This window comes from Parus major, chromosome 7, assembly GCF_001522545.3.
Source record: "Parus major isolate Abel chromosome 7, Parus_major1.1, whole genome shotgun sequence".
In the NCBI taxonomy this organism is placed as follows: Eukaryota; Metazoa; Chordata; class Aves; order Passeriformes; family Paridae; genus Parus; species Parus major.
The window spans coordinates 4,802,975-4,827,046 of record NC_031776.1 but is presented as its reverse complement, the minus strand read 5'-3'; the positions used below and the strand labels follow the sequence as shown (position 1 = coordinate 4,827,046).

At 35.4% G+C, this 24,072-nt stretch overlaps 1 protein-coding gene across 5 annotated transcripts in view; it reads left to right on the top strand.

Annotated features, from left to right (window-relative positions):
• NCKAP1 (NCK associated protein 1) overlaps positions 1–22,586 on the top strand; it is a 57,309-nt gene extending 34,723 nt beyond the window's left edge. For all 5 annotated transcript variants that reach the window (XM_015634802.3, XM_015634801.3, XM_015634804.2 and 2 more), the window contains 12 exons: positions 340–471; positions 2,712–2,930; positions 3,280–3,410; positions 3,807–3,904; positions 8,128–8,221; positions 8,838–8,920; positions 9,374–9,454; positions 12,728–12,821; positions 14,378–14,494; positions 18,122–18,231; positions 20,842–20,931; positions 21,417–22,586. In XM_015634802.3, coding sequence (XP_015490288.1) covers positions 340–471; positions 2,712–2,930; positions 3,280–3,410; positions 3,807–3,904; positions 8,128–8,221; positions 8,838–8,920; positions 9,374–9,454; positions 12,728–12,821; positions 14,378–14,494; positions 18,122–18,231; positions 20,842–20,931; positions 21,417–21,533 — 1,366 coding nt within the window. In that variant the 3' untranslated portion in view covers positions 21,534–22,586. The remainder of the gene's footprint in view (positions 1–339; positions 472–2,711; positions 2,931–3,279; positions 3,411–3,806; positions 3,905–8,127; positions 8,222–8,837; positions 8,921–9,373; positions 9,455–12,727; positions 12,822–14,377; positions 14,495–18,121; positions 18,232–20,841; positions 20,932–21,416) is intronic.
• Positions 22,587–24,072: the final 1,486 nt, after the last annotated feature.

The window sequence follows — 24,072 nt, the reverse complement described above, 5'->3', positions numbered from 1 at the left end:
TTATATTGTTTAGTTCAGTTAGGGAAAAGTCACTTAAATGTCTATTCTTTTTTGGGTTCAAAAAATCCATATATATTATATATATATGGTATATATATATATTAGAAAAATAAATCTCACATCACTGTATGCAATCCAGATCAATATGCAGTTGTAGGATGTGTTCTTGGCCAAAATACTGTTTTTAAAATATGCTAGAAAAGTGTCTCGAAGCAGAACATGAGAGTTAGACCTGTACCTGCTTTTGAGGCATTATCCATTCAGTATGTGCCTTCCATGATAATATATACACTTCTGTTGCATTAAATATTTTTCTTAATTTCTTGTCTATTCTTAAAGCCTGGACAAACTGCATACTGCACTTTCTGAGCTCTGCTTCTCAATCAATTATGTACCAAACATGGTGGTTTGGGAACACACGTTTACCCCAAGAGAATATTTGACATCTCACCTGGAAATCCGCTTTACCAAGTAAGAAATATTGTAGAATTAGAAGCATTGATTCACAAGATAAGCCTTTGCTAGTTTATGTTGGAAATACTGTGTACTTACTACATTAAACTAGGTTTTAAAGCTTGTGAAATCTGTGAGTAGAATCCCAACTAAATGATTATTAAGTTGCATGTGCAGACATACACAAAAGTCAATTGCTGTTTTAAAATAAAATATGTTGAAATCCATATAATCTATTTAATAGCTAGATTCTGCATTCCCAATCCTGTGTATTTTGTAGGAGCTGGTGATGGCTGTTTTTAGGCATGTATGAAGACATGCATTCCCACCATTCTTTTGCACAGTTCTGCAGTATTTTCATGTATTTGAGTCCACTGCCTTGCTAAAAGGAAGTCTAAAAATCAGAAATCAAGATCTGACAAAGCCAACTGAGAATATGTGCAGTTACTTTTTATTTTCAATTAAGTGTTGATTTTTGATATTCCTGTCTGTTCTTACCTTGGTCTTCCTGTAATTTTTTACAGAAATAGGCAAATGGCAACTTCTGGAGAGGACTTCATATTAAACCAGCCAGCTATCCTACTATTTTATACCAAGGATTACTGGTCATAGATTTCAAGCAGGGTGTAAGGCTTAATCAGTTTAATCATCAAGACATAATAATAGGTCACTGGAGCATTCCACCAGTAAGATAAGATATCTTCATAAAAATGAAGATAACTTAATGACAGTTTAAGAAGTCAGCTCTTCAGGTTTATGAGCTTAGGCCAGTGTTGGTCACTTGTGTTTATTTTAATTTGTGGGATCTTGGCTTGTGGATTGTGGCTGAAGCAACAGGCACATTACATTTAGAGACTGCTTTCCTTTTTCTTGCTTCATGAAAGAAATGAAACTTGTTAGCTGAGCAGAATAGATATTCAATTTACAATCATTTCACAGTCCTTCAAGTGGCATTTCTTTCAGAGGCTTGCAGTGTTCCTTAAAAGACAGTGTTAGTGTCTCACTGTTAGGGTTTGTTCACTGTTTTAAGCTCCTCTGTGTCACATGTGATTGGACTGGAGCTTATTATGCCACTTAATCTTGTTATTGTATTAATTTTGAATTTATTTTACAATAAGAGACTGCCTCAGAAACAAACTATTGAAAATACTTATTTACATATATCCAAACAACAACAAAAAATTAAATAATGTGATGTTCTCCTCCATAAAAACTCATCCTGTTCACCTGTGATGAAGGTCATGATCCACCAATTTATTTTTTTTTAAATTGCTGGTTTTTTAAATTGCTTTTGTTTAAAATTGCTGTCTTTGAAAAGTACATATTACTTAAAAGGTTAGCTCTTAAATCTGAGATCATTATAAACTTAAAATAAACACTACAACAAGCATTTGTTTACTAAGACTGCTTTTAAGGGTCTCCATATACAGTTTGTTTGAGTACCTGGTTCTAGTGACATACTGGGTAACATCCATGTTCATATCTGTTAGAATGGAATGTACAGTCCTTTGTACAATTCTGCTCTAGCTTGAAAGCCAGCCTATGAACATCTATTATTAGAAGCTTGGTTTTATTTATAGTGAGAATTTGAACAAATTAAAGTATGTCCTGCAATTTCTTGGCTCCTTCACTGAAGATAGAAATCAACTGTGTTAGCTAAAGGGAGATGTATTTTTTTTGTATTTATATGCTTTGAACACTTCAGTACATAATTGCTCTTGCATTTCCCAGAAGTTCTGCATTTTAAAAGACTTCAGCATTAATTTATTTGCTGAAGTAGTTACATAAGCCTTGAATGGTGTGGATTGCTCATATATATATATATGGGGGAAAAAAAGCTTTATTTCAAAAGAGCTTGGTGAGTATTCTTAGTCTCATGAAATTTTTACTGGAACCACAGATAGTTTTTCTTGGAATCCAAAACAGTTTTTAAAAGTGCTGGTGTAGTGTGTGCATTGATCAGAGTTTTATACTTGTGGATTTGAGAAGTATTCAAGTAAAACTGATGTTTTCTATGCTTGAAAGTGTTTGAGGCCAGGTTGGATGGAGGTCTTGAGCAGCCTGTTAAGTGGACACTGGAAAGTGTCACTGCCCATGGCAGGAGGGGTTGAACTAGGTGGTCTTTAAGGTCCCTTCCAATCCAGGCCATTCTAAGATTCTTTGAAAATTTGTGGATATAAAATCATCTCTATAGCTGCATCTTTGTTGAATTTTACTAAGAAATTACTTCGTTTCCAATCCTTTTTTTTTTCCTAAAGGTCAATTGTTGGAATGACCATGTATAATCAAGCAACACAAGAGATTGCAAAGCCTTCAGAGCTGTTGACCAGTGTAAGAGCCTATATGACAGTCCTCCAGTCAATAGAAAATTATGTACAGATCGACATTACACGAGTGTTTAACAATGTTCTGCTTCAGCAAACCCAGCATTTAGACAGTCATGGTGAGCCAACCATTACCAGTCTGTACACAAATTGGTAAGTATTATATGAATGCTTCTTACAAATTTTCTAGAGACTTTTTCTTGCTGTTGTTTAATGAAAAATCTGTAATTGGAGAAGTGGAGTTATTTTGAATTTTCCTAAGTTTCCAGCATCATGTTTACTTCTCTCTGTACCTGTAAAAAGCAGTTTGAAGTTTTTCTGTTGGGAAACTTTTTATACTTTCTATAGGGACAAGATACAGAGTAAAATGCAAGCATCAGTTGAACCATGAAAACAAAGCTTTGGTGTATGGACTTTGCTTGTCACACAACTGTATTTTATCTTCATAGAATATCCATGAACATGTGCTTTTTCACCTAAAACATTTACCCTTTCTGATAAGGTATTTGGAAACCTTGCTACGGCAAGTCAGCAATGGTCACATAGCCTATTTCCCAGCTATGAAGGCATTTGTGAATTTGCCTACAGAAAATGAACTGACATTTAATGCTGAGGAATACTCTGATATATCAGGTAAACTTTGATACTTCTACTCCATGTTTGTGAAGGACAGTTATTGTATTGCTTGAGTAACTGAAATAGCATCAACTCTCAGAGCAACTGTCACTGAAATAACAGCTAACTCATAATTAACAATTAACAATCGTTAGCCTTCAATAGTATTTTAAGTACTTTTTATTCATGCTGCCTCTTGTCTCACTTTTCCTATTTTTCCTCAAAGTGTAGCATTGCATTTAAGCTAAAAAGATGGGTATATTACATGTTGGTGACTACTGCTTCAGTTTACTACCATACAAATTTTTGTCTTTATACGTTGGGGTGTAAAATATTTTTGCACTAGATACACGATGGGCTGAAAATAAATGAAGATGGAATATTTGAGGTATAACAGTTTCTTTTATTTCTCAGAAATGAGAGCTCTTTCTGAACTTCTGGGACCATATGGCATGAAGTTCTTAAGTGAGAGTCTGATGTGGCACATCTCTTCACAGGTTGCTGAGCTTAAGGTAACCTTGGAAACTGGTGGGTGGCAAGGCAGTAGTTTTCTGTTTAAGCTTCCTTCAGGATATTAAATACCTGTGTTTCTGTATGACATCTTTTTAAAATGACTGCATCAAACAAACCAATAAAGCTGTGAATTTTACTCTTTTGTAGTAAGTTTGCACAGGTAGTATGTGTGTAACCCACATTCTTCAACAGTTGATTGTGCAGGACTTCATGCTGACTGTTCATTTCTGTGTTAGATACCCTAAGTTAGAAATCAACTCTCTTTTATCATCAGTGGGAAGAGAAAGGTTTTTGAAGATCTCCAGGTGTTAGTGAAGCCCTTCCCCAAGACTGTTGACTTTCCAAATGATGCAGGAATATCTCAAATCTACTTTAGTAATCTATAAGGACTTATTTCTTAACAATGTCTGTATGCATCTATTGTTTCGTTTACATGGATGAAAGACCTCAGGTCCTTTTTTCTTTGTTAGTTTTCCTCATGTCTTTCCCTCTGGCTCAACAGTAACCCTTTATTATAAATGTCTGTGTTCTGATAAGTAAATCTCACATCTACTGCACTACAAACAATTAATAAAGTTGATGCAGTGAAAAAAAATTGGAAATGGGGATATGTCAAGGAAGTTAATTTCATATATATTCAAAACAGCAGTGACAGGTGAGCCAGGTGGTAACTCCATCTGGAAAGAAGTTTTAATAAATAAATGTTATAATATCTATTACTTTATTTGGATAGTCATACTATTAAAATGCCACTAATTGGCCTATCTTTTTTTATATGACTTGTTCTTTTAGTGTCATTTCCAAACATAATTCCAAGTTATTACATCTCATAATTTTCAGTTTATTTAATCACTGATTAAACAAAGAAATTTTTTGTACCTATTCATGCATACTGTATTTTTGAAAAAGTACCTGAATACCGAAGAGATCTAAGGAAGTTCCTTTCTTTCTTTAATATTAATTTATTATTAGCATACCAGACCTTTAGAAGTATGTAGTTCCAATGTATCCTGCATTACACTTTCAAGGATCTTGTTTTCTTTGTAAACACCTTAATTACACTCCCGCTGAAAGGCTGAGATGTATGATAAAAAGGTTTGAAGGCTTTTATTCACTGTCATAGCCTAAGAAGAGGGGCTGCTTGTGCTTTCCAGGATGGTCTAAAAGCATGCAGCAGCCCTGACCTGAGTGCCCAGCCTGCCAGGGTAATTGTTTCCTTATGCCCATTCCAATTTTTGAGTTAGAGCATGAGGCTTTCCAGGTGAGAATGCTGTGGTTTAGCTCCCTGCTGTGCACAATGTGACATCTGTCACGTTTCAAGTGAGGCACAAAGGCCTTTGACAAGTGTTTGTTGCTGTACCATTAGTACACTTACTGAGGAGTCATCATATTTCCTCAAAATCAGCACAATTTATATTGTAGGTGTGTATTTTTTAAAAAGCAACTTTAAATTGTGTCTGAAATCTGCTGTATTCTGATACTGCTGAGGGTAAGCAGAGCATGATGTAGATCCACATGTGCATGACCACATTTTTGGAGGAAAAAAACAAAGTAATAAAATGTTCATCTCTTTGGCTGAGATAGTTGGCTTAGCAAGGAAGCCCTGAGGAGCATCTGTGTTTGGGGGAAGAAAGCAACAATAGGAGACAATGAGGAATTTATTACAAGTAGGGTTCAATATGCTTGCTGTAAAAATTTGTAAAAATTCCACTTTGCTGAACCTGCAAAGTGGGACCAGGTGCTGGTTTTATATCTGAAGTTTAAGACTGGGGCAAGAAGGGAAAGATTGCCTCATTTAAGCCACTATTTCAACTGCATTCCAGACTACTCCTTTTAAATCTTAAATTAATATGCTGGTTATTTTTTGTGAAGCTGAAAACTTGATTGAGTAACAATGCATGGGCTACTGCCTTCAGTCTTGCACTCTGGAGAGATTTGAGGGATTTAAAGTGAAATGCCAAATTCTGATACATCAGATAATTTAAAATTGCCCATCTTGATTTCAACACAAACCAATCTTGCTTTGGCTTTCAGCATAGAAGTTTGTCATTCCATGCAGCTGTGCTCTCTACTCATAGTAACTGAACGGTTTGGGTTGGAAGTGTTGCCTCTAAAAAAAAGAGAAAAGACCCTTGCAACAGTGTTAAAATAGCAAAGTAAAAAGCAGATCTTTGTTGGGAGTCTCCTGATGTCCTAGTGGATTTCTACAATTTTATAAAGTTAATTAATTAGGATATCTATCAGGTATATCCAGTAGGAGATTTGGTTGCCCCAGTAACCCACCTCTGGGTCAGCCCCTTGGAGTTGATCCAAGGGTTTCTTTGCCCCACTTCTTGCTATGACTTTTCAGATTCTGGTTGGAAAACCAAAAATGTGCTTGTGGGCCCTTTTCCTGACTGAACAGTATTTTCAGGAATGTATTACATGGTTGGCTTATTGTTCTAAAATCTAGGGGAAAAAGGTAGGAAAAGTACTGGATCTACAGCCATGCATTAGCAATTCACAAAGCTACAGATGTATGAAAAATACATAGAAAGCTTAGGCATCAGAAGGGAAGGGACCTTTAAGATTCTTGGTTAATTTGCTGCATTTTGTATAGCTTCTTTCTTTCCTTGGTTTTCAGTGAAAATAAGAAGGTAGGGAGAGTGGGTGGATTATGGATAGGCTCGAGCTTATGGGAATAGCATGATCATGACACAGTGCAGTTTTTGGATAGATTTGCTTTGCACAGGCTACTTACCACGAAGTGGGAATAAATACAGGCCACCATTTATTTCATAGAAGCATTATAGATTGTGTTGTTTTTTTCTCCTCCTGTGGTCACAGGAATATTTACTCTAATATTTAATCTGCCTGCTTGCCAAATGCTGTGTTTGCCCTGTTCTCAATGTGGGCTGAAGTAAAATAAAACTATTAAAGTAGCTAGCAAAGCTGTCAAAGGTTAGATCTTTGTGGATTCTTAGCATTCCTGCAGGTATGCCTCTTAGATTTTATGAAATATATGTAATTGTGTTCCAAACTTGTAGTGGCCTACATGCTTGAATATTAATTTTTCCTGCTGCCTCCTCTGGAAATTAAGATGGATTGGAATGCACCTACTTGAAAAATAAAACTATTAATAGTCACTTTGGAAGACCATCCTCAATTCAGAATATCTTTGTTTCTCCCTCTATCCTTCAGTTCTTTTTTACGATGATTTCATTAAGTATACAAAACATTAGTTGAAGTATTTTTTAAACAGAAGGAAAAACACTTCAATGTTCAGAAGAACACAAGAGACCTGCATTTTCTTAGCTGTTGGTTGTCCTCTACATAAAGAGGGAGAATCATTTTTCACTTTCTGAAATAGGGTACTTAGCACTGAGATCGCAAAAATATTTTTATAAGAATAAAGTACCTATTTTTTTGCTTGAAGAGAGTTTAAAAATAAAGCTTGGCACAGCCTAAGTTCCTCAGCTAGCAGGAAATTTGGATCTGACATTTTAGAGATGTGATTATGCAATCTCTATAATTTAAATTTTAATCTGAAAAATATTTGGAGAATGATTTCAGGAAAGTTATTACATGTACTCTAACAAGTTGCATATATGAGAACTGTTAAAAATTAGAAACAGACACATTTTCTTTTCTTTTGGCCAAACTGAAATGAAAACTACTGCACTTGAGTTTAACTGTTTCAGGCTAAGGTGTTGACATACTTGGAGGTATGTCTTTGCTTTTTCATATTATAGTGGAAGAAAATTTCAAGTAAACTGCACCAAGGTTTAACAATCTGACTTTCACTCTTGATTGCATTTTTCAGTTTTACCAACATTAAATTTTAGCATAATTGGAGCAGCAATCCAAAAAATTGATTACTTTGTGAAGTTATATTTACATTGTGATATGTATACTTTTCTTCTAAAAAGCTGAGTGGCACAAGGACCTATTGTCTGATTTTTGCAGTTATGTTCCTTTGCTTTAAGATGTGGTACACATTGCTCAGTACAAAAATCATATTCTAAAGGGGTATTTAATCCTCTGCTTTTTGATTCAGAACTTGCTTTTGTGTATAGTAGTGGCTGATGATAATGATATTGTAGTCCCATTAAGAACACAGTGGATACATCTGTATTCTGTGGGGTTAGGTGCTTTTCTGCCAAGTTGAAATGTCCTAAATCAGGCAGTTTTCCAGTTTACATGATGAAATCTACAAGTGACATGAATCCTTGCTTCTTTTCAGAAACTTGTGGTGGAGAACGTTGAAGTTCTAACACAAATGAGGACCAGCTTTGACAAACCAGACCAGATGGCAGCGCTCTTTAAAAGATTATCATGTGGGTATCTAACAGCATCCTGCTAAAGATACACAGTTATTTTTTATATTTGTCTTTGTAAAGAAAATGAGAAAAATTAATTTCTCTATATTGAATGTCCACAAACAGCAAAATATACATGAGCTCATATAAACTGGTGGATCATGTCAAACTTTTCCAATCTTCTCATGTACAAAGTGAGATTTCAGTGTTATTTAGTGCACAGGCACTATATTAGTGATGGGTTTTGAGTGTCATTTCAGGGATGATAATACATAGCTGTAGGAGCAGTAATATGAATGCCTGATACATAGCTCTGGAATGTGAAACAAGAAATAACTACAATAAAGAGACATTTATGTCCTCAAGAAAGGACAGAATCAGTGCTAGCATCCAGTACTGTCAGCTGTGTGTACTAGGTTTTATTCCAAGAAGTGGTAAATGTGATAATCTTCTACTAAAACTCCATTGTGGATTCAGCTATAAAAACCTGCTTTAACACTGTTTATTTTGGCTCTTTTAAGAAATGGCTTTGTTTCAGTACCTTGTTTTCAATATTTTGTTAAATATTTAGTTTCTCTTATTTGAAGAATTGAGCTTGTAAGCACCAACACTTTGTTCATTGTTCTTTTTTCAGCTGTTGACAGCGTTTTGAAGAGAATGACAATTATTGGTGTTATCTTGTCTTTTCGGTCATTGGCACAGGAAGCACTTAGAGATGTAAGAAAGAACTGAATATGTTCTGAATCACTTTCAGTGTATTTTACTTAAGGGAATGATAGGATATTTGAAGCTTAACTGTTCAGGAATGCTACTTCTTAACTGGTTGACAACATGTGGGTAAAATGGCAATACTCAATTGTAACTGAACTTCAAATTGCAACTTGGGGTAAGGGATTCTATTTTTTGAGTACTGTTCACAGATCTGTTACATTAAAACATCAGATTAGTTTAGATCATGTTTTCTGTGTTTACTCATTTTAAAGGTTTTTATTTCATTTCTTTATTGCAAACATTTATTAGGCTTTAACGTCTTAAATCTACAAACAAATAAAAATGCATAAAATAAAAACCCATTAAAAAAGGAAATAAACCCAGTAAAATAATGGTAGTTAACTGATAATTAACATGGGAAGTAATTTTTCTCATTTTGTATGTATTTGTGTCTCTTAGGTCTTATCCTACCACATTCCTTTCCTTGTAAGTTCCATTGAGGACTTCAAAGATCACATTCCAAGAGAGACTGACATGAAGGTAATGTTTGGCTGAAAGAGTGATAGAGTCATTTTGGAGTTTACTGAAAATATGTAAGCAACAAGACTTTCATGTTTAGTGTTGAACATCCAGACACAAAGAACACCCTTTTTTTTTGGTTTTTTTTCCCCTAAGAGGTTAGTAATTGTGGATTTGCAGCCTCCTGATATTCTGGGGAAAAAATCACAACCAGCTGATGGGATAAGCACAAGTCTCTATCTGCCTATGATCACATTTGAGAACTTTCATAGACTTAAGAACAAAATTTATCAAGTGTAAAAACATGACAAGGGGAAGAGTGCTGAGCTGCTTCACACTGTGAGCAGTACAACTGGTAAAGCAAAATATTTCAAGGGCTCTGTGTATGTAATGCATGTACAGAGTACATGTGTATGTAGTGCATGTAATAGAGACAAATCTGATTTTGACTTTAAATTGAATTTTTTTTGTGAACCCACTGTATGAAATGCTTGAGAAAACAAGTTAGCAGCTTAAATAAGGTACCTTTATTCTGAATGGGAGCGTTTCTGTCCAAAACCCCTTGTTGACACATCACATGGCTTCTGGACATGTATGCACAGTAGCTGAAGTCTAGCAGGGTTTTTAATATTTTATTTCATCTTGGAGTCTGAAGGATTTCAGCTGCTTAATGGTATTGCAGCAGTTTGATTTGCAGAGAATGTGTACTGGGCTATACAATGCACATCTCTTGAATTTGCCCAGAAACAACTTTTAGAAATCTGCTCTTGAGCTAAGTATGGTTTTTAAGGGCCAGAATATGTTGTTATCCCTGAACTTGAAGTTCACATTTTGCTGTTAACTCTTGAGGAAAGTAACTAAGTTCTCTGTGTATGAAACTTCATTAAATAACATTAACATCCTCCTCCTTTTAAAAGTTCAGAGTCCATCATTGTGAGCTTCATGATTTCAGAAAACACTGTATAGCAGTTATATTCTGGCTCATTTTCAGTTAAAATTAGTGAAATTTTACATATATGCTATTTCATTCCAGAATATAATCACATGCTCTTTGAAAGTTGCAATGCTAATAAACCAGCCATGTATGTCTGATGTCCCAGAAAACACTGAAATTCATACCACAACAAAGGAATTCTGTGGAAATGATATGGAAAATTAATTCAAATGTAGAAACTCATGATAAAAATTGTATCAAAATGATGCAAGTTGCCTTTGCACTTCTCAAGAAAAGCCTTTCTAAAATTCATACCTGTAGCTGCAGAGAAAGTTACTGATCACCAGAATATCATGTTCAGTACATTATTGAACTTGAGGAATCAGCATCCAGAAGAGATGAGATTGGAAGTTCACTGCTTACTTTGCTTGATCTTTGATTTTCAGAAAGCTTACACTCTCTGATATCAAAGAAGGGCTGAAAAGTAAGGTGGGATAAAGGCTGTAAATGAATTTACCAAGCAAAGTATAAATAGTTTTAAAGCTGTTGATGAAATTAATAGTTGTTATGAAACGTTATTTTTATTTTACTATTCCCAAAATTTATGATTTGGGGTGACTGTCAAAATGGGGATCTCTTCTCCTTTTACTTGGATATTTTTAATATTAAATTCTTGAGCTGTGTGTGCAGGCTTTTAGAAGCAGGCTTACATTTGTTCAGTTGTGCATGTAGTGACAGGACAAGGGGGAATGGCTTTAAGATGACAGAGAGTGGGTTAAGATTAGATATTAGGAAAAAAAAAATCTTGACTGTGAGGGTGGGGAGGCCCTGGCACAGGTTGCTCAGAGAAGCTGTGGCTGCCCTGTCCCTGAAGTGTTCAAGGCCAGGTTGAACAGGGCTTGGAGCAACCTGGGATAGAGGAAGGTGTCCCTGCCTGTGGCAGGGCTTTAAGGTCCCTTCTAATGCTAACCATTCTGGGATTCTGGGATTGTTTTGAGCCTGTTGGCTGTGAGCCATGCCCTGTCCATATGTTCTGTAATTCCTTTCATGCAGGACTGTGCAAAACAGCATTGTATGCTTCTCATACCAAAGCTTTCCATCAGGTAGCCAGGCTGGAGCACACAAGGATGGTCTGAACAATATTCACTACATGGAGCTAGCTGCTCAACTATACCTGAAAAATTTATGGGAACAGTGTAAAACTTCCCAAATACTAATGGCAGTAAGACATTGCTAGTGGTTTCTGTATTCATTTGTATTTGGTGTAGACCTGCTTTTGCAGAGAGTCATCTGAGCTATGGTTTCAGAAACTTAATTGATATAGCAAATGGAAAGAGAAAACAACAGTGTTGAATGTTAATGGTAACAAAAGAGACATCCTGGGATGGACTGGGAAATGAAATACATTTCAAAATGTTCTTTGTTCCTCCAAGTGCTATGGCCACTTAGACTCTAATTTTTGGTGCCTGGAGTCAATGAACACCAAATCTGTATAACACTTGCATCTTCTAAGATTTCTCTGTTACTCTGTTTCACCAGATTATGACTGTTGGCTTGTGTTTAAAAATGCTGTATCTCTAGATGTTAGCTGGTACTTTAGATCTGGTAAGAGAAAATATGTCAGTTTCTTTTGAACATTAAAGGAAGATGCAGAACAGCTAATTGGAAGTCAGGGTGTTCCTGTGGAGGTGATTCCTTGAGAAGGCTGACCTAGAAGAGAGGCCAGACAGAGTTAAGAATGAAGTAGGTATTTATTGAAAGGCCTTAAAGGGTACACCTTGGGCAGTACAAGAGCCTGGACAGGGCTACACCCAAGATTGACCTAAAAATGGTCACAAAATGGATGACTGCTCACGAGGCCTCACATTTTTATAAGTTCTGGTCCATTTGCTTATCAGGGTTAATTGTCCAATCACAGCTTCATGTTATGAAGTCCCATCCTTTGTGTTTTCTCTCTTCAGTCCATCATTGTTTATGCTTTTGGGCCTGAAAATTGTAATGATTGTCCAAGCTAGAAAATGAATTTTTTTGTCTACCTACTCTGTGAAGAAAGTCACTAAACATTTAATATAAAGCTACAAACTACACACCTAAGGATAAATGTGAAAGCTAAAACTTAAGGCTTCAGAGGTAATGTGGGAAAGTATATGAGTTTTGTTTTTGCTTGACACAACAGAGTTACCATCTGGTGCACCAAGTACACAGCCGCTCAGTGTAGGTTAGAAATAAACAAAATCTACAGTCTCTGTCTAATATTTGCCAAATCTCTGAAATTCCTTAGTGCCTCACACTCATTTTAAATAGCAAAAAGTGTGCTTCATCATCTTTACATGAAAGCAGTATTGTCTTCTGGTCCTCAGGTGGCAATGAATGTATATGAACTGTCATCAGCTGCTGGATTGCCTTGTGAGATTGATCCTGCCTTGGTCGTAGCACTGTCTTCCCAAAAATCAGGTGAGAAGTTCCAGCTTCAAAAATAGAAATGCTAAAAGGAGAAAAGAAGTGTTTAAAGTGTTGGGAGGAAACTTGTTTATCTTGACTCTTTTGTATTCCTTCAGTAAACTTCATAAATAGCATAAGAGGATGAATTACTTGTGCCTGATGTTTATTGGTGTTAGCTTGAAAATCTTTTCAAATATCCTTGAAGGGATGTTTAGAAAAGGATAACAGGTAGATGTAGAAGGAATTTATTGGTGAACACTGCTGTAATTTAAGAACAATGACAATAAGAGTGTCTTGTGAACAACTTGATCAGTTCTGTTGCACAGATGTGTAACAAATCTGTCACCTCAGCATTAGGAGCTGAATGCAGCTCATGAATTCCACAATGTTTTGTTGCCAGTTTTTCCTGCAAATGTTAACATGAAGTTTACAAGGGAAAACAGTAAAACCAAGATGTTAGAGAATTAACATGTATCATGCTTCCTCTTCTTTGCTTTAAGGCACTGCTGTCTAAGCTTCTCAGTTTTGTTTACTCTGGCATGTTCAAATACATGAATTAAGATTCCTAAGTGTTTTTTATAGTGTTCAGCTTTTTTTTCCTTTCTTCCTTACTGAGCAGTTCATTACTTTTTTCCCCCCTGTATGTTGTAGATAGTTAATGTTAGAATAAGACAATTAATATTTTAAATGCTACCAAAGTTGTTTTTTCTTACTTCAATAATAGTTATTTTGAGAGGGAAAAATACAGAGGGGCATTTCAATATTTGAATTTAGGTCCCAAGCACAATTTTTTTGTGCACTTAGAAAAAAAGAAACCCAAAGTGTATTTGTTCTTTCTACATTATACGTATAATATACAGAAATATATTTTTGTTAGGTATCTGGTATCTAAAATGCTATTTTAAATAGATTATTTTCATTGTGGTACAGCTATGAAATGTTTAAGCTAGGTCAACAAAGTGAATTTCTGTATATTCTCATAAAGGTTTATGATCTTGTATTTTGATTGTTGTCTTTGGAGTTTGAAATATTTTGCTTTTATTCAGTTTTCATAGAGATAAATCCTATATGTCACTAATTGTTGACTTTTTTTTAACTAATCTTAGGCTAATGTGTGATGCTGCTGCTATTTTTGTAAGCACAAGGTTTTAGTGTGAATTGACATGAGTGCACAGTTCACCATCACCTTCTGCTCATTTGCCAAAGGGAGAGTGCAAGAGAAGCTCTTCATACCTTAGAGCAATAAGTGGACTTATACCAGCATGAAAAAAATATTACTATTCTGCTCTTCATATTAAAGACTTGGTAACTAAATTGTTAGAAGTAATAGCATGGCAGGGGCTTCTTTTTGTTCTCCTAGATAACAGACTGGACATTTTGCAGCTCTACTGTTTCTTTTGGCAAGACTGACATTAATATTCCTCTTTTCACAATACAAACATTGACTTTGTTGGATTTTGCTTTAAGTTTCAATTTTTTCAAACATTTTACATTCTAATCTACCTGCAGCCGAAAGGAAATATTTCAAGATGACTTCTTTAATTAAAGAATTTTATTTTTGTTTTTAGAAAACATTAGTCCAGAAGAAGAGTATAAAATTGCTTGCCTTCTCATGGTCTTCGTGGCTGTCTCCTTGCCTACTTTGGCTAGTAATGTGATGTCTCAGTACAGCCCTGCCATCGAAGGTAATGTAGAGTCAGCTCAATATTTGCTGGGAATGCTGTCTTCACAATAATTCTGTGTCTTGAACACATTCACTTTTAATATTTAATTATATTTTATAGTGAACAGATTTAAAAATCAGCCTTAATTCATGCAAGTTCTTCTGAAAGTACTTTAAAAAACATTTACTTAACACTTGTCTGAGATAACTTTCTATGAAAAATTAGTTTGGTACTTGGAATTTTCAAAACAGTTCAGACACTGTGGGGGGCAATCTTGTCCCAATATGGAGTTGTTGGAGCACACATTCTACATTAATTAGTGTGACACTATCTAATATAATATATTCTAATAAGTATTAATATTTTATTAATCTTTACATTGGCCTTGGGCCAGTCATACAAGGTGTCCTTTCTATATTTAATATGCTGTTCATATTGCCAAGTATAAAGTTTTGAAAACAGAATCTTGAAGGTGTAAGTGGTGAACAGAATTATTTCCTGCACAATTGTTCAACTTTCTTATTTAAATAAAAAAATCTTTGACTCAACAAAATTCTTTGCAGGTATTCCACACTTTTCTTTCTATTTTTAAGTTGAAAATAGACAGACAGTATTGTTCCAACACATACAAAAGTCACCTTTCAGCTGTCCAAGCTATTTCCTTTGTAATGTATAACTCATGTAAAAGATCATGTTTCTACTGCTTCCATTCACTGGGATGCATGTTTTCTCCAATTCTATAATTGGTTTTTAAAATTGCATTATTTTTAATTTGCTCAAAATTGTAACTCACAAAGTAAATGTAAACTGGCTTCTGAATACTTAAATTACCAGGAAAATACCAAAAATGTTGAAAGCGTGTAATATGCAAATCACATTTTTTAGAGACCCGGAATTTCTGTTTTATATGGAATTAATCAGCCTTTTCTTCAGTTTTGAATTATTAGGGATCTGTTGAGTTTAAATTTAAAACAGATACTATAGACTTCTCCAGTTGTGGAAAATGTTAGACAAATCTGATGTATGAGTAGAACTTGAATATTGATTTGAAAATTTAAGAATTTTCAAGTTAAAAGCTTTTTCTGATGAATAGGGAGAACAATCTGTAACCTGCAAAGCTGTTTCCTAGGAGTTATTTGTGCTTTTGTAGTATTTCTGTTGCTCTTTGTAAGCTTTTTCCAAGTCATGGTACTTGAGTAAAAATCTTGGAATATAGGTGAGAGCAGGGAATATCTAATGTGATTGGTGAGGTGCACAGGTAGAAACTTCCCTGTTTGAAGACAATCAGGTTGACTGTCTCCACTCAGTCCAAATGAACCTATTTATGTGTATTTTAGATCACATCTCTTAAAAATTACCTAGTTACAGTTTTGTAAAAGAAATCTCCTGGAAGCACTTCCTGCTACCAGTTTCTCCTTCAAGGATCTTACCAACTCTAGAGTCTCAAAAGCTGTATGGTTTACCAGGGGGCAGTACTAAACATTTTACTGGTGATTATATTTTCACATTTATCCCTCTGCAAATTAATTGCTAAGAATATGTCAGGCTAGCTAGAGGTTCTGAGATTCTCCAGCAGGTTAAAGATCAGGCAACTTTGCCTTCCTCGAACTTCCCCTCTTCCCAAGACCCTGTTAGTCATCATGTTTTTAGCAGGCTGAAACAACAGATAATTCTTCTGTTGAAGATAAGCAGATCATCTTCTGCCTGTTTTATATAATGTAGCGTAAATATTCCAGTTTATGTGGTTTCATTTACATTAAATAACTCTTAAGATGAAGTCAGGCAAAGCCTTGTTTCAAAGTGAGCTCTTCAAGTACAGTTAATAGATGACATGAAACTGTGACTTGTGAGAAGTTATATCTTGCACTCAAGCCCATATTAGGAGTTGCTACTGGTTCTGTGAGACGTGGTCTGTGTATTACATATTATTTTACTGAGTGGGCTCTTTTATTGAGAGGAAAATCTAGCAAAAGTTATACATAAAATATGTTCACTCTACAGAAATAACTGAACAAACAGAATAGACTTTGTCATTGCTGCCTTCCTTGCATAATACTACTTTTTCTTGTGTTCTACCCTTATTGTAGAACATCTGGCTTGAAACACTTAATAAAAATGGTATTTCCAGAATGTGAACTTAATAAATTCTGCTTTATGAAGTAAATTCCCTGGACAAATCCTGAATTAATCCATCAACGAGTCACAGATTTGAAGGAGTTTCAGCTTTCTAATCTGGCAAGACATGTCTCCCAAATACAGACAGTGCTTGGACAGCTGTAGCATTGTCTGTATTCCCTCTGCTTCAAATCTGTTTCTTCCACTAGTTCCAGATAAAGGCTCAAAGTCTGACAGACCTTTACTTTTGCTTCCAGTGTAGAATCTAGTCAAATACCAAGCTAGAGGTCTAATTTCTCAACTAGAGGGTAGAATAGAATACTAGTCTGTAAGAGCCCTAGTTCTTTCCTAAATACTCAAAACCTGTTGTGAGTTGGAAGATAACTTCTTTTCCTGAATTCCCTTGTTGATGCTTTTTCTACAGCCAGAGACATAAAAATAAAGTCTCTTGAATAAAACGAGCCTCTTCAAAGACAAATACATATTTGAATCAGAATTAAGCAGAACAGATTTTCTTGACTGATGTTCACATAAAAATAGGAGACAAAGCTGGAGTATCAAATCTGGGGGCCCTGCTGATGGAGATCCACAGGGATCTTCATTGGGACCTACTAGTCTGCACATTCTCAGATGGGGGGGCTGAAGAGTGAGGTGAGAACATTTATATATCATGTGAAGTTGTTGAGGGTATTAGAGGTATGATACTGAGTAAACTGGGAAATGAAATGACAGCTAAAAGTAATTTTAAGTTACAACAGTGATATGCATGGAGAAAAAAAGGATTTTTCTCTTGTCCAGCTGACCTCACTATTCAAGCATGAATTTGGACTTAGGGTAAATGACTGAATGAAAAGATGAGCTCATTGCTCAACAATGGTCAAAAATAAGTTAAGAATCAGCATGCTTGCATGCTTGAATACTTGTTAACTCCTTCAAAGACCACCTTCTTTTCATATGCTCACACTTGCCTAAGGTACTTGCCTAAGTGTATATTTATTTTGTTGTGAAGTGGTATATTTGACTTAATTTGCCTGGAAGAAATGTCAGGTTTACTGAGGAGCAATTCTTCTGCTCTCTATGAAAACTGGTGTCATTTAACCACTTTACAGGGCTCTGAAGCCTGGGTGAATGTTAGGCAAGATATTATGTATGAAAATCAGCAATGGAGCACCTATTTTCTTGAGTACCTGTAGATCTCTTTGAGGAATACTGTCTGGGCATGAGACATTACACAGAGGGGGAGAGAAATGGTCAATTAGCTTGTGAAGATCATGTACTTTTGGCCTAGTCAAGTGTTAAAACTAAATAAGCTTCCAATATATTGGTTATTTCTAAAAGCCCCAGGTTGTTTCTCAGGTTGTTGTGACCATTAGGAATTGGAAGGCAGATCTGTACTTCCAGTGACTTTCCTGTTAGCATGTTCACTGTGGAAGAGGACATTTCATTCTCACAAGTCTCTTTAGTCTCTGGTTATACTTTCCAAAGAATACTGTCTTTTCCAACTTGGTGCTGAGATGATTTGTTTTTGTTTAGGGCATTGCAACAACATTCATTGCTTGGCAAAAGCTATCAATCAGATTGCTGCAGCTTTATTCACCATCCACAAGGGAAGCATTGAAGACCGTCTTAAAGAATTTTTGGCTGTATGTATAACTTTATTCCTACTTGTTGAAATGTGTTGTTGATTTGGGATGCAATGCAATTGATTTCACAGAAATCTGCTTTTGATGCACAAGAGAGAAGAGTATTTTCTATATGCTTCTATATACAAGTCTATACATAGATTAAATTTTGCAGTAGTTCTTTATAAACACTTGTGTGTGATGTTGGAAAATTGGAGGAGCAAATCAGTGCAAGTGTCATAATTTTTTTCAGCACAGTCTTTAGTATTTCAGCACTCACCATTTCTCACATTGTGTGGCCCATGACTGGGAAAAAAAATGAGCAATGCATATAAAATCAAAATTCTGTCTAGCTGACTTCTTCCCATGATGTGGTGGATACTTTAGCTGGTTACCTTCTTTGAAATAGTAAGATAAACTTCAGAGTGGCTTTTGTGTTGTACCTTTTGACATGCCTGCCCTTCTTAAAAATGAACAGCCAGGTAGCAGCATGTGTTACAGGGGTAGTTGGGAAAAGGAAATTTTTTATCCCTCAGAGCAGATTGAAGGTGAAAGCTACTGAATTCTTTAGTGATGCTTAGGGAAAAAATCAAAAGTTTTTAGGTCATGGTGACGTGTTTTAAATACATTTTGGTGTGCTGCTTGAGTAGAAATAAACTTTTTAAAAAATTTTATTTCTTAATAAAAGAACTGGCTTTTAATTACCTGGTACTTGAAGGAAACTAAAGACTAGAACAGCAAGATCACTTTAATTTTTAAAAATTACTATTGATTTTGAGTGGGGTTTGATTTTCTGTTTGGCATTAAAATTTGTGGAGAAAAAGCCCCTCCCTCCTTATTTTAGGTAGCTTACTGTAACTAGAAGTTCACAGAAACAATTTTTCTTTTTCTTTTTTTTTTTTTTTCCCTTAAAAGAATCTTTCACTAGTGGAAATTCATTGCATTTTGTAAAACAGAAAAAAACCGTATGGCCATTGACCTTGTCTAATGCAACTTCTGGATGTAAAACATGAAAGAGAAATGATTGTATCAAGTTGCATACATTTGACAAGTGAAGAAAACCAGTATAGTTTCATGTGATAAAAATGCTTTTGGTATGAGGTTTGCATTCTTTCAGTGTTTATGGACTGCTTTCAGACCACTGCTTTTACTGCACAGACTATGACTTGATGGTTCAGATATTTTGTTAATCTTTCTTTTTAACACTTACTGTTAGTCTGAAAGAAAAACATTTCTCTTGAGAGGAAAATTGCTGCTGGAGATGATCTGCTTTCCTCTCCAAGTCAATTAAATATGAAAAAAACTTATGAGGTTATTTAATCCTGATGAATATGTACTATGTATCTTTTGGATTAAATATTTGAAGTATACATACTGACATGACAGCCTTTTCAACAAGAATGTTGAGTTAGATTTTTAAAGTTAATATTTTAATTTAAAATTCTTACTAGAAATGAAACAACACACACTTTTGAGGTAATATTATAATGGGAGGTAATATAAAAGTGTATCTTTATTGGAGCTCCAGAGGCAGTTATAGAAGAATGTCCACAAAAACCCACCCACATGGGATGAATACAGTTTTTGTAAGTTTAGCAAATTAGTATAATTGACAAAAAGCATCAGTTAGGAGGACAAGTGGTGATGCAATTCCCCCCCCCCAGGTCAAGCCCCTTCTCTGGAGCTCTCCCTTTGGTACTAGCTGTCCTCTGTTTATGAAAATGTATCTTGAAGAGTTGTTCTCAACCTTGGTAGCCAGGAAGAATGGCTTGGTAGCAAAAGGGCCTTTTATCCCCCAGGGCTTGGAGCTCTGGAATATGTTTTGTCTTTCTGCTTGGGGAAGGGGCATGGAAAAGTACTGGGAAAACTAGCTAGAATACAATATTAGGCTACAGAGCCCCAAATATATGTGTAAAGAATACAGAGAATACATGAAAAAAGACAGAAATCAATAGAAATCATTTCCCCCTTTTTTAGAGACTTAACAAGACTCAACCTTGTCCAGTCTCTACTCCATATTAAATCATACCATTGGTTTACACAACTGGCTATCCCACTGGCTGAGATACAAATGCTAACTATAACTACAGCTACTGTGAATATTTTTTATCCAGGCTCAGTTTGGTAACCAAGAAATGAGCATATACTGAAGGCATATTGGTAAAATATTATTAATTGACAGTTAAGATGACATTTCTTCAAACCTTCTTCTGTTGTAAAATGGGTAAAATTTCAAACAAATACTTTAATCAGTGTCAAGCTTACAAAAATGCAGTAAATTGAAATGTATATTGGGAAGGACAGAGGTGAGATCTTGATCCCCTGGGAGTTCTGTCATTGATTTCAGACGACTTCATAATTGTCAACCAACGATTACAACAAAAAGTTCTCTGTGATAAATTAGTTCACTTTTTACATTAAAATAGCACATGTCATTTATTAAACACTACTAGGAATAAGCCAATATGGTACATTGAGACTAAAGCCCAGTGATGGTTCATGTGCTCAGGATTATTTGCTTTCCTGTCATTATTAGTACAATGCAGAGCCCATTGGCTTTGTGTAACAAAATAGCAGAAGCTCAGCAATACTTTGTTTTATTTATTGCTTTGAAATACTCATTTTATATAGCTTGCATCATCCAGTCTACTGAAGATTGGCCAGGAGACGGACAAAACTACTACAAGGAACCGAGAATCTGTTTACCTACTACTAGACATGGTGAGCATCTGTGTGTTTTATTTGTAGCTCACAAACCAGTAGAAATAATTTTTATGTTGTTCTTCCTGGCATAATGTCAGTATTTTTCCTTCATTCCCCCAACATGCACATATTATTGCCATCATCCTTTATTGCCTAGAACATTGTATCACATTGTTCAGATAATTTTCATTGTTCACTTAGTACATGCTATATTTCTAAGAAGCAGTGTTCAGAGTGTGTAGGAGAAAATCTTCTCTGCTTAGAGGATTTCCTCTCAGTATTCAGTATCTTTTGGTAGATGACTATATATATAGGAAAGCAAAATACTTGCTTTGAGAAGCAGTGAGTTTAAACATAGGGAGAAACACTACTATAAACTTGGTGCAATTTATTTTCACTGTGAAATACGTGAGTGGTGGTGTGAAGGATCTACACAAAACACATTATCAGTAGCAGGCAGTAGAAGGTGTTCTGCAAAACCTGGTGTTTCTGGTCTTTTTCAGATTGTGCAGGAGTCTCCCTTCCTGACAATGGATCTCTTGGAGTCTTGTTTCCCTTACGTCTTGCTGAGAAATGCATACCATGCTGTCTACAAACAAAGTGTTACATCCTCTGCCTGAGTATCTACTTACTGGAGATAAGACATAGCACGCATCTGTGTGGCCTCAGTTTTATCTGTAAACTGTGGAGCTATTTTACTCTATGGCCTGATGAACAGTTTTGTGAATTATAAACTTTTTCCATACAGTTGTATTCCTAAACAGTGGTTTCTTAATATGGTTGTACTACAATATAAGCTTGGTTGATTTTAGGTTGCACACTTATGGAAATTTTTTTTCTCATTCCTTTTTTTTTTTTTTTTTTTTAACTTTAGAGCACCAGTTATGTTTTAAAAATACTACTTCTGCTATATGTTTTTTGATATTGATCATGCAAAACAAAAATTGCTTGTTTATTTCCCAGAGAAAAATGTATGTAGTGATTATTTTAGATAGAGTAGCTTTCATCTGTGTGTAAATTATTTCAAATAGGGAGAGTTATAAACTTGTACCTATTGTTCTTATTGAAAACAAATATTAGATGTGCATTTCTGTGAAGTAATTACAGCATTTCTAGTTTTATTTTGAAATGTTCACCAATCTATGTACAATGACACTATCTAACATTAAAAATGTCATAGGACTGCTTATCCTACAGACAGTGATCCTCTCCCAATACTCTTAAACAACTGCAAGTTGTGGTGTTTGTATAAAGCATAGTGGAAATTTTTTTTAAACTAACTTCTGTGGTGCCCTGTTGGCATTAACACTACCATTGTACTCTGCTGTATAATAAACATTCTTACACATTTATCATATATTGATAAAACGTTAGCCCTTAACCACTTTTTATATGTTTTAAATTTTTGAAATTCAAGTGTACCTTCCATAACATACAATAAACACTAGACTGTATTATCTGTAGGTGAATTATTTTTAATATAAATGTTATTCTAGTATTTTAAGCTTTAACTGTGCTATTGTGCATTGATTTACATCTCACAGTTCATTAAATATCAATCCTTAGAGCTTTTATGTGAAGACTTCTTTTAATCCTTCACCTTTTGCCTTTTGCGATAGTGAATCTTGTAAAAAGTTGGAAGAAGGAATTAAAAAACAATGTTAAAAATGTCAGTTTAGTGCCATTATCCTTTAAATCTTATTTTTACATAATAAAGCAAGAAAAGCATTTATATAGTATGTAGTGATGCCAGTTGTACCCATAGATACAAGTGCATTGTTAAAGTATGAAACTTGAAATAATCCTAGAACAGGCGAATGTTGCTGAAACCGTAACACCAGACATGACTGAGACAGATGTATAATAGTCCCTTTTTTATCACTCATGCAAATTGGCCTTGCAGGATAGCATGGGCTCATTTAGCCTGAAAGCTGACCAGATGGTTGTGCTCTGTAATCCCTGATGTATAAAAGCTGTGTGTTCCTCAACAGGCTCTTGACATTGTATAGAGCCCCTGTTCTTGGTGCAACTTCTGTGCATGCTGGTAACTTTTTCTGTTATGAAAGAGCTGTTGTGTGCTCAGTTACAATAGCTTCCTCTGTCCAGAGGAAAAAAGTACTGGAATAAAATTGTCCTAAGGAAGTAAGACAGTACATCTATATTTTTCCTAATTATGCATTTCTGTTATAACTATGGAAGTGTTTTTAAATGGATAAGTTAGTACCATTATGAAGAAGTTTGTTCATAAAGTAATTAGGTTGAATGCAAGACTTAAGAGTTCTGCTCTGTAATACTTATTGTCTAATACATTCGAATGTTCTGATTTAAATTAAGATTTTGATTATGATGTAGCCTTTTGTGGGAAAACAATGCCTATTTTCAAGATGGATTCTTGAAAAACTCAAGTTTAAGAAATAACTTATTTTGTGCCTTTAATATTTTTAAATACAGAACACTTGTATGTGCCCATTTTCCTCAGATCCCAGATTTCCACTGTCTGTGGTGTTAGTGAACCAGATCTAGAAAACAGGTAATCACTGACAAATAGGTAATGAGTGTGATATCTCTGCAAGAAGCTGCTTCTGACACAGTTGGATTAGATTGAGGCACTAACCTTTTAGACATGGTGGTTTCTGTGGGACTCCTTGCATGTGGTGTCTGGCACACAAATCCCTGAGGTGATGCCTTTTTAACTACACTACTACTTTTTAACTACTTCCTGCAGGAACTTGGGCAAGCTCAGAACAAGCCACACAAAGTAAGAGTTGGGGAAGAATCATGTGGACTCATCCATGTGTTGGCTGGATTTGGGCAGGGCTGGAAGGGTTTCCTTGTGTTGTTCTTGCTGTATTTCTGTTCCTGGTTTCAGCTGACCTACCACAGAGCTATTTAGGATTTAACCTGCTCATGGAAGGCAGAGCACATCAGGCCTGGTCCTCAGGGCAGCCTAGGTCCATGAACTGCACAAACTGGCAAGAGCCTGGTGAACCAAGTTTTTTGGGAAGGAAGATAGAGAAGGAATTTTTCCTCTGTCCACAGCTTTGTAAGTTCAACACTTGCCACTGTATATCTCAGGTGGCCTTGTGTGCCATTACAAACAAAATGTGTTTGTAATTCCTGGAGCATGAAGCACAGATGGCTGGGCTGAGTTGGCCCCAT